The 17,942-nt window shown below is 41.5% G+C and overlaps 1 protein-coding gene across 1 annotated transcript; it reads left to right on the plus strand.

Moving 5' to 3' along the window:
- The first annotated feature begins 3,928 nt into the window (after nucleotides 1-3,928).
- On the plus strand, nucleotides 3,929-16,994 carry ankrd33ba (ankyrin repeat domain 33ba). The gene is made up of 6 exons (XM_084034293.1): nucleotides 3,929-4,808; nucleotides 12,759-12,888; nucleotides 13,286-13,426; nucleotides 13,646-13,787; nucleotides 14,079-14,277; nucleotides 14,723-16,994. Exons 1-6 carry the CDS (start codon nucleotides 4,365-4,367, stop codon nucleotides 15,266-15,268), a joined length of 1,602 nt encoding a protein of 533 aa, XP_083890419.1. The 5' UTR covers nucleotides 3,929-4,364; the 3' UTR covers nucleotides 15,269-16,994.
- Nucleotides 16,995-17,942: the final 948 nt, after the last annotated feature.

Consider the following 17,942-nt stretch of genomic DNA (forward strand, 5'->3'; position numbering starts at 1 on the left):
TTTCAACACATTCTGGGATTCCAGTCCTGCATTGGCTTCACCACACTGCCTCACTATTACTCTGGTCTGTGTGCAAGTGGCCTTATTTGCTAAACAATATAGATTGTTTGATTATATAAAATGTTTTTATGCATTCATTATTTATTGTTTCGATTTTGCAATAGGGCCTAACAACATTTCTGGCAATTGTGATTTGTCTGTATTTTATCTCGTATTTTGTATTTTTACACACATGGCTGATTAAAATTCGTTAATTACCACTTGTGGACTATTTCTTCTTTTCTACTGCGAACAAAAGCTTTCTTTGTCCCTGGATTTATACAAGTGTTGTTTTTTTAGCTGCTGAATAGCAATGTTGTCTATACCGGTGTCATTAACTGATTAAGCAAAAACATGAAATGTTTCTAATCAAGCTATTAATAATCACTACATTAGGTCTTTGCTATGAAGTGGAAAAACAGCATTTTCAAATCTTAAACACGAGCAGCGCAGTTAAAACCATGCCGTAAACACTCACAGTTTTGGACATGCTCACTTTATCATCACACACATTTGCAATACTAAACAGTTCAGTACTTGTATCGAGAGGAGGCTCATAGGAGATCTTTGTATGGCACGCCTGCTTCAGGTATGCCACAAGGAGATCTGTGTGTCGGGATCTTTTAGGTGTTTGTGGTCTTGGAGGGGAATACATGAATGGCTGGATTGGCGGACTGCAGCTTGTCTGAACCTACCAGCACAAAGGGTGTGTGCTCATTAGGTGCATGTGGAATGCACATGTGCTCTACTGAGAAATGTGATGTTAGAGAATTGTATTTATGATCAACAAAAAGCCTCTTGAATGAAGGGCCTTCCACAGTAAAGTAATTTCTCAGTGTGAAGAAACATTTAGCTTATCCTGTGCTAATGGTCAAAGGCCTGTTTAAAAACAACCGCAATCTCAATGGGAGACTAACATCGCTGTGAAGAGTAAAGTCCTTGAAAATAGTGTTGTTAAAAATATTCTACCCACATATTTCACCAAATGATATTCAACAAAGAGACAAGACATCACCAATCACATTTTTTACTAACTATCCTAATTGTGCTGGTGCATTGAATTTACTGCAAAAATGCTCTTTTGGGGTTACATTTTAAATATCTAACAGCTTTGGAGTGTCGTACTCTCACTAAGTACAGTCGTTAAAAAGAGTCTGGAATATGTAATGGATCAGGGGCCTAGACCTTCACATGACACAAACACACACACACACACACACACACACACACACACACGCACGCATGTGATTATCTGGCTGGAGGATTTAGGTTTTTCCTCTGAGCCTAGGTTGAGCTAATGCAATTGTCTCTGCAAGTGCTGGTGTTGCTAATGTTGTACTATCTACAGTAAGTCTCACATGACTACACCTTCACAACAGAATGTGAATGCATGTGCATCAATATTGAACAAAACAAAACTGGCCAAAGTAAGTGTGGTCTATTTGAATTCATAATACAGCTGTTATACCTCATAACACAACAGAAAAAAATGATGCAACACGGAATAATATTGAGTAATGTAAATGAAAAGATGTTTATAAACTTTTTTTATTATTGTAAAGTAGTCAACAGGGTATTTGAAGTGTTTTCTGTTACAATTTCTAATATTTAGGCATTGAGAATTTTGATGAATATGTGCAATTTAATTGTCTCTAGTTAATACGTTTTATCCTGTTAAACACCGGTTTATTACCAAGCAATGTTATTCAATGTCATTTTTACTGGTAGCAAATTGTTGCCTTATTAGCAGCTTTAACCAACTGGCCATTTCACTGAGCAGCCCTGGAAGTGCTGTGGTGGAAAACTAGACCAATTAGAGAATACATCATTGTCATAAATCAATATTTATGTGAGCGACAGAAATCTTTTATTTTCATTCCAATAAAAAGTATCAGATTTTCAAACATACATTTGTACAGTAAATTCTTAAAATCTTAAAAACAGTTTTATGTAAATGCAGCCTTGCAATCATAGTCGCTCAACATCAGTTTAGAGAAGTGGATTCAACTTCATGATTATTTTGTGGGTTTTTTTTCTAATATTTTCCCTACCCCATTTACATCAATGATGAATATGTCGAATGATGAATATTATGAAATATTTAAGGTCAAACGGGTAAAAAGAAAAGAAGAAGGTGCTCGTACAAATTGCTTTCCAATGTGATTATTCCAACGATGCAGATGTGCTGATGTTACGGGACTCAGAACCTACACAGATTTAGTGGACGAGTGAGGAAGTCATGAGTTACAATCCAGGTACGCTCTGAAATGTTGACAAGAACCTACATTCTAACTTCACCAGAGGCCCTTTAACTAACTTGAAATGAAATCACACCCTGCCTCTGGTGATGTGTGTGGCTTGAACAGACAGTGAAGCGTTTCACATATCTTCAGAAGTGCTAACACTGACTGTCACCCACACAGCAGCAGACTGATACCATAGAGATGGAAGAGCCACAGGAGAGCAGAGCTCTCAGCTGGGGGTAGATGAAGACATAATAATAATAATGGGTCCACACAGGGACTGTTATGCACTTGTTTTTTTCCACAGCAGGTGATGTCAGCAAACTGATGTTATTAATTACTGAGAGAAAAGCATCTCTGTAAATCAGTCCGTTGCCTCTAAGCAGAATATTGTAGTATTTAGGAACTGCAGACTGTAAACAAAACTCCGCTACGCTCACCCAGCGACAGCAAATTATGATAATATCTTCTTGTTTGACTGTTTTTAATTCTACCTTTCTGTGGATAGTGAAAAAAAACCAGATATATAAAAGATACGTTGGGTAACATCACAACAGGATGTAGAGGTCAAGGCATAGCTCAAATGTTAACCCTGCTGGTGTAAACCTCTTAGCCCTGCCTTACCATAATGTCCATTATAATAACAAGGTCAGCAGTAAACTCACTGACAGTGCCAGCACAAAGCCAGCACATCCAATAAAGAATCTGATGATAGCTCATTCCAGGGACACCTGTCTTCTTGAATCCATAATTCATCAAATTAGTATGAAATTATCATTTTAAAGTAGCTGCAAAATTGACACCATGCCCGTTCCAGGTTGAGTTTCCTGTTTTGAGGTTACTGTTCGGCCAAATGATTTTGTATGTATTTTTGTATAAAAATCCCCGTGGTTGAGCCCCCGCAGATGATAAACCTGTCTTTTCCTACAAATTAGTATGCATTTTCCATGAGATGACGCTGGTTATGGATACAAGCCCAACCCTCCATAGTACAGCGCCAAGTAATGATCCCAGTGGCTCTATTATCTCCACTGGCCAGTGGCCAAGAGAGAGAGAGAGAGAGAGAGAGAGAGAGAGAGAGAGAGAGAGAGAGAGAGAGAGAGAGAGGGGGTTGCAGCTAAAAAATAAATTATCTCAGAATCATACTACTCATGGAAAATGTAACCCATGTCGTTTTAATAATGCTAATCACTTCATTGGAACATAATGCATGCTTTATTAGCCTGAAAATGGGCGGCCCCAACTCATTTAGCTACAGTAAAGTGATGTACCTGTAGATATTCAAATCAAATAACTCATTGTAGATGATCAAATGATCAGCATGCTTTTTTATTTTGTTTTCAATATTGCTTGACACAACAAAAGCTGACTAGAAAGATGCATAAGAAATTCATTTGCCAAATCAGCATGCCCCACTTTGCATAATCTCAATTTGAATAGGCCCATTAAAACAACACACACATAAACTGAAGTGTACTGTGTTGTATTAATATTCTAAGAATATTAATGTTTCAGTTGATGGTTGCGTTCAGCAGTGAGATTAGAATTAATCTCTAGTCTGTAGAGAGAGAGAGAGAGAGAGAGAGAGAGAGAGAGAGAGAGAGAGAGAGAGAGAGGTCCCAGTCGCATCTAATCGGATTAGGCGACTATAGGTTAACAGGCTCTCTCCGTCCTACATGGGACGGTCGTGTACACAGCACTTAACTATCTGCTGTAGCTCCACTTTTCCCCCCTTTCCCACCCTGAACCACATTCCCATCCATGTGCTCTCTGACCGGATATCTCGAACTACAACTCAGCGTGGCTTCGCGAAAGAAGGTTTCACTTCTTGGGACGTCCAGGACTCCGATGGGCAGCATGTCAACACTTCCAGAATGGCACTGCAACGCACACCATGCTTAACTAGTCGGCCTACATAGCGGACCACAGGGTTTGTGTCATCCCGTCTCCCGTGGGCGATGTAAGTGACTTTTTTTTAAAATCAGGGTGCGATAGTTTGATTCCGCCGTCAGTCCCATGCCCGCGCCCCGCGTGCTCGGCCGCGCTCTACCCCGGGGACGGTGCCCTCGGCTCGGGGGTTAGATGGTGCTGATCACGGACGACAGGGATGGAGGAGGCGCTTCGTCGGTCCGGGTCAAACAGCTCCAGCAGCAGCGAAAAGTCGGGGGACACATCACCCAGGTCCACCCGACTATAGTCGAGGAGCCGCTGTCCCACACCGACGACGAGGACTCCCTGGACTCGTGCGAGGAGGACGATGAGGAGCTCGACGGAGGCGAGGAGGACGATGAGTTCGAAGAAGTGGACTTCGAGGACTTGGAGGACTGCCGGAGCATCGCGTCGGACGACTCCTTCTACCCGCCGGATGATGTGTTCGCGGACTCGGAGCGCACCCCGTCTCCGGAAAGCCCAGAACCGCTGTCTTTTTTCCAGGCGTGCTGCACCAACAACGCGGCTATCGTCCGGATTATGGTGCGGCATGGAGTGAAGAAGGAGGAGGTCACGGAGAAAGACAGGAATAACAGGGTACGAAGCACCGATAACTCCACAAAAGTAATTTAGCTACAGCTATAGGCCACTTACTTATTCCGCTGGATCTTCACAGCAGCCCAACCGAGGCTATGTTGAAGTTTCAGTTCAGTATCGTTGGATTCATTGGCTCCAATTATATATCATAGTATATTTGCTTACATAATTTAAGGGCAAATAATGCATCAAGTACAGTAATAATGTTTAGGGGCACTTCATATTTGATTTGTATCAAACTTAAGCAAGAAAACCTTCATGACTTTCCTGTAACTCAATGCAACAACTTCACTTAAAGAGCCTCAGGTTCATTAGGTATAATATTTATGCTATGTATTTATTGAAATGGGGGTATATGGGATGAATAGACAGTCCTTTATACCAGCTTGCCAGTTGGCTTGAGAATTTTTTTTGGTTCAGTTTATGTTTTTAGAATAAGCTCAGACCTTTATCCTGAATCATTTTTCATACCAAACGGGTGTTTTTCGACAGGTCTGTGTGTGTGGTTGTGTGTGTTTGTGGTGACAGACCTCAGTTTTGCAAGAGGGAGCAAATTCAAAACTCCATAAAAACACTGAAGTCTCTCACGCTCAGCAGAACACACAACCCTCTGTGTGTGAAAGTGTGTGTGTGTGAAGGTGTGTGTGTGGTCACACAGTCACATTCAGCAGTATGCGTCTGCATTTTCTTATTCTGGATTTGGATTCTATTCGTGGGAGTCTGTAGGTAAACACATTATGTACCAATGAGATGATGGCATTAGTGTCTAAGAGCAATTGGACCAGTCTTGCTAATGACCTAAGATGTTTTTTTAAGCCATAAATGCAGTGCCTGCCTATTGAATGATAGATTTGAACCAACATCAAACACGGATATCAGTAGCAATGCATAATCATGTATGTACAACTTCGGACCATTGACTATAAATCACATAAAAAACATTGAGATTTTTCACTCAACTGATCAAGAGTTACCGCTTGTTGTAAAATTATTGTAAATCTTATCTGCAGTGCAATCAAAGTATGCATACTGGCAAAGAACTGCAGCCCAGGGCAAAGAGAAAAATCCATAATGATGGAACGCCAGACTAGTTTTCATTCATCTGGACATTTCACTAATAGTAATCGAGTTAACTGGCAATGGGAAACATGCTGAAGAGGAATCACATGCTCTGCATCCTCTGTTGTTTGGGCTCAGTGTAGATTCTTTTCTTTGCCATTTCATTCAGAAATGAATTGACAAAGCTTGAGCTCGAGTAGAGTTTAAAGTTTAAAGTTTGGAGTTGCTGAGGGAGGGAGTGTGCTTTCTTTCATTCTATTCGCCTTACATCACAAATGTACCTCTGACCTTGAGGCTTCCCCCATCCATCCTTGTCCCTTCTTCAGTTTCGCCTTCATCTCTCGGCCCCTCTCCCCTACACATTTCTCTGTATGTATGTCATTACTGATGAGGTCATGGGAAGGAAGAGTAGAAATGACATCATTGGAATGTAAAGATTTCTTTTCTCTTCTGTATGCAATGAATGATATAGGGGATTCATTGGGTTGGCAAAGCAGATGCTTGGGTATTGTTTGCTTGTGTGTGTGTGAGACATTGTTATGTGTTTCCATAGATAACCCAGATGTGCGCTAATGCATTTGCTTTGCCATGCCATGTCACCTCAGGGATGCACACAAACCCAGACATAATGCAGGTTAGGCAACCCCTCCACTGGAAACACATGTTGATATTATATCTGTTCAGCTCATTAGTGCATGTATGTGTGTGTGTGTGTGTTCAACTTCCTGACAAAGATGTCAACATCCTAACATAGCAGACAGCTTGACAATGTGATCTGCAAGACAAAGAGGGGCGTGTGACACTAGTTTCCCTCTAACTCATCAGTAGATTATGGGGTGGTATATTACAAATGCAAAAAAGAGCATTAGTTTGTCTGATTTTGCCATACTATTGGAGAGTAACATAATTATTTGTTACCTCTGTTTTCTGTGGTCCCCCTAAATGGTAAGGTCAGAGGTCAGGGTAAGCTGTAGAATGGCAGCCAAGAAGCTGGTAGGGATTCTGTGTTTTACGTGAAGGTAGTTCAGCAAATACAATGCTAATACCATGGCTTATGACATTTTTATAGCATACTGTACAATTACTTTTTTAAATACATTTTTTATGATATACTATACTATGACTTAAAGGCATCTACATGTTCTGTTCGTGTTTTCAACAGCTGCCGTCACACCATAGACCTTCGACCCAGAGTCACTAGTTTACATGCTTACTAATTAAACTCCCGCGGCGTCTATGCCTGCAAACTATTAAAGGTGTTGACCACTGGACTGATTAAAAACTCAACAAACCTCTGAGTCTACGTCATGGTATTTGACGTTCGCTACATGACCACAGATAACAGAACTGTAAGCATCCAGTGACTTATATGCTTGTAATTTCTCACTGGTGTAGCTTTACACGCTAGGTTTATCCACCAATACATCTGACCTCTGAATACTGAGACACGTGCCAATGTATTCTACACACTCCCTCATAGCACACAGATATGGAAATATCAATATGTTTAGGCTGTATTTGTGATATTTGATGGTTATTAGCATGGCATGGCAGACTATTGCACTCTTACTTCCATGGCCAAACGGTGTGAGTACGCTTACTTACTTCATCATTGTTTACCAACTGTCTATGCTATGAGTTTTTCATGGCATTTTTGTGACAATTTATGGCATACTTTATTGACTTTTGGAGTGTGGGTAAGATGTGTGTGTTTTGGTATCCTATGTCAAACAGGAATGGTAGATTTTGCACCAAAGCACCCACAGGGATCTGTTTTGGCTCTGTGGTTTAAGCCAACCCCAAATTAAATCACATTGATATGATCAAGATACAAAGTCTAAGCAAACATCAACAATCCTTCTTGTGGACAAAATCTGCATCATAGCATGGATTAAGGATAATACACACAGAGAGGGTAGAAAGACAAGCCAAAAAATGAACTTTAACAGAAGTCAAAGATGGAAGAAACTGTCCATGTTTCAGCAAACACACCCTGAATGCCAAATTTAGCAAGTAACTTAATGACAAGCCATTACATAGGTCATAAGTAGGTGTATTTAATCCCCTTGTATATGATTACAGCACAGTAATTATGCATGCTGTCAGTGTCAGAATCCCTACACTATATTCTCAGCATTTGTGACTGTGATAGCCGATGTGTTCAACAAACGAGTTATAAAAAGTAAATGTCAGTAAACTTCAGGATGATGTTAATATATATTAATATATCAAAGGCATCAGCCATCTCTGACCCTGTTTAGGACAGTGCGTGTTGTCATGCTCACAAGAAAATCGATAAACAGACACACACACACACACACGCACACACACACAATTCAATCAACGTAAACGAGGCCACCCTGCTTCTTTCTCTCTCTCTCTCTCTCTCTCTCTCTCTCTCTCTCTCTCTCACACACACACACACACACACACACACACACACTCGAGCACAATCAAACTTTCCAGATAGGGTGAGATCAGCTGACGACACAGGACAGATACAGTGCATTGTGGGCAACAGCAGACTGAATGAGGCAATGGCGGGGACGGACAGAAATCTGGCACTGCAGATGGTAGCGAGCGTGATGCTGCTAGCAAATACAGATGAATAGAGAAATCAAAGCGACAGTTATGCACGTCTGGTTTGATACAGCCATGTGAACATCAGCTGCAGACAGAAACACAGTTAACAGGGAGGCTATTGACAGAAACATGGCACAGACTGGCTGTGCTTCTGGCGTATGTGATTGAAGGCTGGTGTGTTTGACCGTGCGTGTGCATGTCCTTGACCACAAAGATGCACCTTTAATAAAGAATGCAACATTTTATATTTGATATATTTAATGCGGGCTGCAGAGATACACGTTGTTTGCATCTTAGATCATTTTCAAGATTTTGCTTCCTGCTTGAAAGTTTAAAATGAATAGTGTGGGTAAGCCCATATTTAGAAAAGGAAAAGGAAATTAGATTAGTTTATTTAAGAAGTCACATGGGGAGGAAGGAAAAAGGAAAGCAGGCTCCTGGTATCTCTATGGAATGGGGAGATATACTGCGGATGCTATCCTAGTCTTTTTTGTGTATATGATAATGCCGCTGCAGTTGTAGTTTGAAGCAGTTTTCACCGGATGAAATTTGCTATTTTTCTGCAGTAGCGGAATGATTACATCATAGGGCTTAAATAGGCAGTTAATTGGACGAATACAGATTAGGATATAGCTAATACCTGATTAGGTCCATCAATTCTGAAACCCATACCAAGCAATAACTGCAAATTGATTATTGGTTACAAACTACTTACAGTAGCGTTGAAGGTAATTGTTCCAGATCCTTTTTCATTTCAGTCCCAGCTTAAGTCTGCTTGTGTCAATATGTACTTTTGTCTGCTTTGCATGGTTAGATTAAGATGCAATTAACAACAGATGAAGACTGGCTGGGAATCCTGTATTTGTTGTGTGTCTAGAAGGAATACTCGGGGTTACACTGGGTATTGTGTCATCCTCGTTGGAGCCAATTATTACAGCATTCTCACTTCAACTGTAGATGCACAGTAACGTCTGTGTCCCTCCCCCTCTCTCTCTCTGACTGATACAGCTAAGCCTTTCTATTCCGAGCTCTGGATATTCTCCAGATTACTTTGTGAGTGTGTCTGTGCTTGTGTCTTTATCTGTGTGTCTGTATGGGCTAATAATATGTGTCTGTGTGTGTGTGTGTGTGTGTCTGAAATCTCTTGGTTTGTGTTGACATATTAACTTATTTGGTCAAGATAGTCACTACCAAAAATACCAGCACCATTACCAAACCGTCGGGATGGGACAACATAATATTTAATGTACTGTATATTACATTATTATGGATAAAAACACTCACAGTAAGTTGATTGTGGATTTCCATCATCAGGATAATGGAAAATGCCGTTGTGGCACGAGTGAGTCTAGGTTGTCGTCCTTGTAGAGAAGTAAAATATACGCTGATTTAATAACCACACAATGGATTCTCCCAAATGTTGAATGCTTTAGAGGGACAGACAGCTTTAATTGCACACAAAAAATGCTTTGTATCTACATTTATAGTCCATATAGATGCACGAAATATATAAAGGAATTGCTACCTACATGTGTTAGATAAGAGTTATCTCACTTCAGAAGAGCATGTTTCAGTATTAAGTATCAAGATATCAGACCAAATTCCACTTCACACAACAGGGCATTTTGGCTTCAAACATAATGTATGCTGCTTTAACTTTACAAGCTATTATACATGAACGTCAAGAAAAACGTACTTCCATCAAAGGGAAGTTTTGGGGATAAAAAAAACAAACTACATTTATGGGAAGGGCTACAATCCAGTGTAATAGAACAGAGGAGATTACAGTCAGGGGGAGGCATGTGTCTACGTCCATCAGCATAAAGGAATGAAAGCTTTGCAATCGCCGTAGTGTGCATCTTCATTTGGCCTACATATAAAATACATAATCCTGCCCAAAACTATCGAGGGAGGATTTGAATCTCTGTCGTGCCCAAAGTTTCACTTTGCATTTTACTGAATCTCTACCTCCCGAACTTGCACTCATCCATCCCTGCAAGTACCTCTCTTGATTGTTTCGGTGCTGTTGAGCTACCCGGTAGTGTTGTTATTTTTATCCCTTTGGCCTCACAATTAGTCACCGAGTGGGTAATATGGTGTAGCACATGATTACCTTTCCTCGATTCATGTGTGTCTCATCTGCATGGATGCTGTGTGCGCATTTCGCTGCTGCTCTCAGATTCTTATGTCCCCATCATCGCCAGCAGCCACTCGCAAAGTGCATCAGAGTCTGGGAGAAAGGGGTAAATAAAAAAGATGGTAAATGCTTATGTGTGATTGTGTGTGTGGGGGAGAACGGTCACAGAGAAAATAGGACATCTCCAGACAACTGAGATTGCTGCAGGGCATTCTGCTAAAGACACCACAGCAAGGCTGGAGGCTTGCCAGGAGTGTGCGTGGTTGGGAGAGTGAGAGAGAGAGAGAGAGAGAGAGAGACAGAGAGACAGAGAGACAGAGAGAGAGACAATCCTAGAGATCTCTCTCCACCAATCGGCACTATTGGGACCACATTTCCAGCTGCCTGACAGCCTGGTTTGTTTCAGCCAAAAGTTTAAGTTCTGGTGACAAAGAAAATCTGCAAAATGCTGTAACTTCAAATTATAAACATTTGAATTCAAATTTCATTCTGCAGCTAAATATAATGATAAAGAGGTGATGTTGGGATTTGTGTAAGTGAAGATTACTATCCTTTTTGCAGACCCTGTCAGTTTGTGTGTGTTTGTGTCTCTGTGTGTGTGTGTGTGTGTGTGTGTGTGTGTGTGTGTGTGTGTGTGTGTGTGTGTGTGTGTGTGTGTGTGTGTGTGTGGGTGTAGATATGGGGTTGGTTGGCACCAACTTTGTAAGTCTATCAACCTCCAGGCTCTCTCTGTACCAATCTTCATCTATTATTCTGTTTATCCATTTGAGCGAGAGAACTTTTGATCAGAGTTTGAACGAATAATTTACTGGCGTAACACAGTGTTCCCCCGCCAAGAGGTGCAAATCATCAAGAAGGTTTTATGAGTGCTTTTATGAAGAGAACATCATGTCACGGAAGAAAGTTCCCGAATCAAGTCCGCTCAAGGAATATCAAATGTGGAACAAATTGTTACAACTCACCTAAACACCATAATACTTCACTCTTTCCAGCAAAGTTTGAATTGATTTCTCAATCAGCTGTTAAATATGTACAAACAGCGTCAGCTGAATGCAAAAAATGTGTCTAGAAACTATTCCAACTTAGTTCCATTTGAAGGCAGATTTAAATGTAGTATGTAAGCTTTATGTCTTTGATGGAACAAAATAGACACCAGTAAGTGACATTAGTGAGAAATCTACAATTTGTTGTGTCCTTCAGATGTTTTATTTTTAAAGATCCAAGCAATTTTCCTGGTCACATTGATTATTAACATGTGATTATTTGCACACATTGACTAATCTGTGAAATTAACTCCCTGTAGGAAAACTCAGCATTTATCCGCCTGTGCTCTGAGTCAAAGAAACATAAATGCACAGTGTGTCTATGTCAACTGAGAACTCTGTGCTCCTTAATTCAGCTCGCAGCCCCCCCCCCCCCGATCTCTCCTCTGGTGGTAAACATGTTTGTCTTGGCTGATGAAGTGTGCACCTTCCGGAAAGTACCTAGCTTTTACAGGAGTTTTCCAGGACTCGCGAAAACCTCGCAGACTAACATTTACACACACACACATAAAAGGGTTTTTATTCTGGCATGACCACGCGTAAATGCCAAAGTACACATAAACATCAGACAGGGAGACAGCTTATTTTTCCACTAAGTTCAACATGGTTCAGTTCTGAATGAAAAGACAATAGCATTCACATTTGTTCCTCAGGATATTAGTTTGGAAAGCTGCACAGATGTATACTGGTCATGTGGGTTTCTACCAGGGGGAAGCCTCCGGTTCTGAAAAGTGAAAGTGCCTCGAATTTGCATCCATTCTAATGGCCACCAGGGGGCGACTCCTCTGCTTACAAAACACAAGTCTGATTCTATAGAAGTCTATGAGGAAATTACCCTACTTTTCACTTGATTTATTATCTCATAAACATCTTAAACATGAGTTTATCATCTCAGTCTCTCGTTTCAAGTCTTCTTCAATACAGCAGGATGTTCATTTAGAAAATGATGGTCCCATTTAGAGAAAATAGACAATAAAGCAGGGTATGCTATAGGTTGTGGCTACCTTGTGATTGACAGGACGCTACCTTAGATACGTTAATTGTTACATTTTGGTCACCAAAACATGTTTTGTTCAATGCATAGACTCAATGTATGTTTGTAAGCTAAGATGTCACTTTTTGTCTCAGATAGGGCTGTTGGTCGCATGTTACCAAGGTTACGTGGATGTCGTCATAGCGCTGTCTCAGTGTCCATATCTGGATGTCAACTGGCAGGACAGCGAGGGAAACACAGCTCTCATCACTGCTGCCCAAGCAGGTAACACACACACACACACACACACACACACACACACACACACACACACACACACACACACACACACACACACACACTGCAATACATCAGACACTGGCTTAGTTACATACACACAGGAGCTGACCGGCACTTTGTTTGTTTGGCACTAATGCTGAGACAGATGAACACACACAGACGAGCATAAAAAACACACAAGTCTGAACTCACTGTGCACACTGCTCACACAACACACTCTTCACTGAATGAACGCAAAGAAGCTCCAGCCGTATGGATGCAGCTCTGTCCAAAATATGATGGACAAGTGGGAATGAGCCCTAACGGCTCTCATCCAAGCCGACGTTGTGATTACAGACTGTGTTGCGACCTCCACTAACCGCCCGTCCCTCTGTTCTCCAAGGCCACATAACAATAACCAACTATCTGCTGAACTACTACTCCGGGTTGGACATCGAGAGGCGAAACTGCCACGGCTTCACCGCTCTGATGAAAGCCGCCATGCAGGGCAGGGTGGAATGTGTGCGCTCGCTCATGATGGCCGGTGAGGAAAAATGTGCCCGATTACCTTCAATGTACTAAACTCTACAGCAATCAGAAAGGAGGAATGTGTCGATTTCATACACGCCTTAAGACATATTTTTCAACGTGTTTTTGCCATTCTTATGAACTTATACTCACATATTAATATATAGCTCTATCTATCTTCTGCTATATCCTTTCTTTGACATATTTTTAATCTTCTTTGCTGTGTCACCATCAGGAGCTGCCCTGAATGCCAGGGACTTCGGCCGCCACTTTACGGCCCGGGAGTGGGCCTTCTTTACGGGTCGTTATGAAACTGCCTGGGTGATGATGCGCCTGATGGAACGGCCCTGCCCGCGGCAATACTGCAATACATACAGGTAAACTCATAGCTTGTTCATATTGTTTGTCATGGGCTGTATCATATACCAATATCTGAAGAAGAGATGCAGTATTTTAGCTACGTAATTGTAGATTCACTGCACTTTCTTTTCTGCCTGTTTGCTGCAAGACTTGGGGATTTAGACATGTATACCCAGCCTAAGTACAGAACATGCAATACAAATACACATCAAGCAACAACAAAAGTTTGACTTACTTCATGATGGTGAGAAGAGTACAACCTTAAAGTTCCTCTGTGCAGTGGATTCATGTCAACGTTGTTCTCGTAGTCTCGAGTGGCCCCCGCTGGCTTCACTTGTAGCCAAAGCCCAAGAGTCCCGTGGCTGTCTGCAGCGCCTGTCGGACACCGTGCGGAACATCTTCAACATGTCAAACGTCACCAACCCTGAGGAAGAAGGTGTTATCGACCACATGGTTTCCATAACAACTGCCATGCGGAGCCCTGTCATTGCTGTGGCCTGCCATACAGTGAGTAATAGTCTCTAGATCATGTTTACTCTTCATTTTGCACTTATTCATGAATCAGCATTACACAGTATCCCACAAGTTCCATCATCCATAACCCACATATCCCTCACTTCCCCCCCTTACACCAACAATAATCTTAATCAAATCAAATCAAACTAATGAGAATATGGTAATAATGGTATGAATGATGAATATGGCACTAATTTATCCTTCATTCATTCGCAAATTATCTGCCTTTTCATGGGATTTGCTCACAATAATTAAAGGAGATAATTAACTTCAGCCTTATGTGATAATCAGGTTATTCATGCAAGATTAGTACTGCATTACTACAAACAAAAGTCTGAGCATTGCTTGTATTAATAAAAAACAGAAGTCTACTATAATCACTACGATTGCTACTGCAGTGTTACCAATATTGATATTATTGTTGATGTTGTTTCAGGTGTGTCCCGACAGCCCCCCAAGTGTGGGAAAACGTCGCCAAGCAGTTCCTGAGATCATCCGCCAGCAGCGTGCCAAGGAGCTCCGCTCCATCAACCCTGACAGGGTGGACAGCCACCTCAAACTCTTCCAGAACTCCCGGGTCACACTGGTGGCCAAGAATTCAGCAGACCGCCGGGCCAGCCTACAGCCGCAGAGCCTCTTGCCTCGACACAGGAGCTCCAGCCTGAGCATGGTAGCGTACAACGAGCCCCTGGAGCTGCGGAGAACCAGCCTGCTGCCCATGCACATGGTGCTGAGGAGGAGCAGCGTCCGGCCGGGGTACAGCATCCCCAAAGTGAGGGTGACCAAGGCCCCCACGCCCACTTATGAACCAGAAAAGATCCGGAGGAAGAGCAGCTCCAAAGACGGAGGGGGGCACCTGCTTCAATTACCAAGGTGGCGGTACAAGGAGCTAAAAGAAGAAAGGAGGAAAGCCGAGGAGGCCGAGAGGAGGCGACTGGAGGCCGTAACCAAGAGACACCTTGCTGCCGGGAAACGGAAATAATATCATTGCCTCGGAGGATGCCATGTGGACTACACCAAAAATAATCTGAACGGACTATGAAGTTGGAGAGATTTGGCTTTAATGTTTTTCTACGATGCATGAATTACCAGGTGTGTTCCTAAAAGAGACCAGAAGACGAAGGCTACTTTTGTCTGCTCCGTTTTCCAAGGGGAATGCCTCCTAAAATGGCTTTAACGGCATTAGAAGTGCACAATTCTCCTCTATGCTGTCCTCTATGCTGTAAAACAGTGAAAACCCAGGGGATTTGATACTTGAAAAGTCTTTAGCTAACTTATTTTTCATATTTATTGCTTTTTGATGGATGGCCTCATCTGTATTTTGTCATGCTTTGGGTTTTCAATACAGTAGTTTATGAAGTGTGTTACACTGTATTGGAGCAGAAGACACTTATTGACACAAATTCTCTCAGACTGTAACCGTACCAGCAATGAGTTCATCTGCCTGCCTAAAACATGTAAGTATTTTATTAAAGATGTTAAAATATTCAGTGAGGAATACTAATAGGTGCGTCATATTGACTGAGAAAGCGAAACATAAGCTTATATAAACTCTAATGGCATTTGACAGCATTATTTTTAGATGCTTTTTGTTTTGCTTTATAATGACAAACCTATGAATGTATTTCACATATATATTTTATATTAGAGATTGTAATACTTTTGGATGACAAACGTGTTTTTTATTCACGATAGACTTTTTCCACGTACTGATATATAAACAACTACCTTTTCTAGTCTTAACGTTCGAGGCTGAAATGTGAAGCACTAATGTGACGTGGCATTTAAATCTCACTGTGGGAAGAAAGTTCAACTTCTTCCCAAATGTTTACATTACAGAACCACATTCATTGCGATGAATTTGGCTCTACGGATGAATTTGGCGTGTACAGGTTAGAGATGAACAAAATAAAAACTACTGCTAACAGAGGGTGGAATTGATATTGAGCCAAAGACTGATGCTTTACTGCTGTTATGATTTCAAATGCCTCGCTGTGTGTGTGTGTTGGAAAGATAATCACAAACTGATGTTTTTTTTACTCTTCTTCATTTTCATAAATCATCTTAGCGTAAGGGGCATGTGTTTAATCTATTAACAATTGCAGAATCCTCAGCCAAAGTGACGGTTTAAGTAGAATTGAAGTAATAATCCCTAACATATGGACCCTCTGATAAAAAAACAACCAACCCATTATAGAGCAAGAGGTCAGCTCCCTCTTTTAACATTAGAACAGTGAAAATAATGGGGCGAAAAATAGCCGCGAGTTTAAAACACACACAGCCACGGGGAGAGCAGCGATTCTCTTTTCAGAGTGCAATTTCACGCTCCTAACTCCTCTTGGCGATTGCAGCATAAGTGCCATCCAAGAGTGTGTGTCTAATATACATGGTGATGAGTTGCTATGGGGTTACAAGGGCACTGCGCAACCAAATAATTTCTTCAAATAAACTTAATTGACTTCAGAGTGGCAATCTCCTTAGACGCCGCACAGAGGAAGTCGTTTGGACGTGACAATCGATGGGCAAGGGGCTCTGCACTTTAACTTGAACTGGTTGCAGGATTAACATATTTAACATCGGCATAAGAAAATGTTTCATATGCAAAAGTTTTTTTTTTTTTTTTTGCTGGGGATGCAGGATCATGGCCGATGTCTACTGTGTGCAGTTTGTTATGAGGCCATGAATAAAAGCTATGTTCATTTGAAAGGGACTTCTCTGTTATTACTTGACACATCAGTATGGAGCATTTCCTCATTGTTTCTGCAGGATGTGAAGCGGAGAAAGGTTTCTGGAGTCAAGGCACCTTAAGAAACATCACATACGCTTATTTCCAACAGGATATTAGATTCTGGTATTTATCTGTCTGCGTTTTGATCATCTATTCTGAGTTCACTCATCCAGAGAGGAGGAATGAACATATGACTGTGTGTGTGTGTGTGTGTGTGTGTGTGTGTGTGTGTGTGTGTGTGTGTGTGTGTGTGAGTGAGTGTGAGTGAGTGTGGTAGAGAGCCAAAACCTATTAGCCCCGAATGCATCAGATAATATTTAGGTCATTGTTGTAGCTCAAACAGCTGTTGGCTTAGATTGTAACCTGAGATTATGAAGCGCTACAGGCTTGGTCAGCAATTCCCCTCCCGCCCTCCTTCCACACCCAGACCCAGACCCAGACCCAGACCCACATCCCTCCTAGAAAATTCACAAGGGGCCAAATAAGCAGGCCACTGTCCACTGACAGCATGACAGCTATTATGTCATGCTGTGATGCTACAGGCTGAGTTTTAGACACGATGACCTTATTCCAGATCAGCACTCAATGAATAAATGCTTCTGTCAAACCTGTGATTAGGGGGAGATCCTTAGTTGGGGCCCTCTGCTGGTTGGTTTTGGTACAACAACAGGATTTCTGCATACAAGTGTCATTAAAAAAAGTGTATTGATGAAATATATTGCTGAATAATCACAACAATCATTTCTGAAAGATCCATTGCATTGTTGATCCTTATTGACATGCTTTTTGATTAAAACATTCTAACTAATAATAACCAATAATGATGTGATGGTGACATGATATCGCATATTGATTGGTTATAAACCCTGAATACAAGCGGTAGACAATGAATGGATGGATTGGTTATATGATGTGGCAGTTATAACAC

This window comes from Eutrigla gurnardus (assembly GCF_963514095.1).
Source record: "Eutrigla gurnardus genome assembly, chromosome: 18".
NCBI classification, from domain to species: Eukaryota; Metazoa; Chordata; class Actinopteri; order Perciformes; family Triglidae; genus Eutrigla; species Eutrigla gurnardus.

Excerpts from the sequence above, each read along its gene's own strand:
- ankrd33ba (XM_084034293.1), top strand. The coding sequence starts at position 4,365 with ATGGTGCTGATCACGGACGACAGGGATGGAGGAGGCGCTTCGTCGGTC. Across the intron at positions 13,427-13,645 it reads GCGCTCGCTCATGATGGCCG|GAGCTGCCCTGAATGCCAGG; the intron begins GTGAGGAAAAAT and ends TGTCACCATCAG. Across the intron at positions 14,278-14,722 it reads TTGCTGTGGCCTGCCATACA|GTGTGTCCCGACAGCCCCCC; the intron begins GTGAGTAATAGT and ends ATGTTGTTTCAG.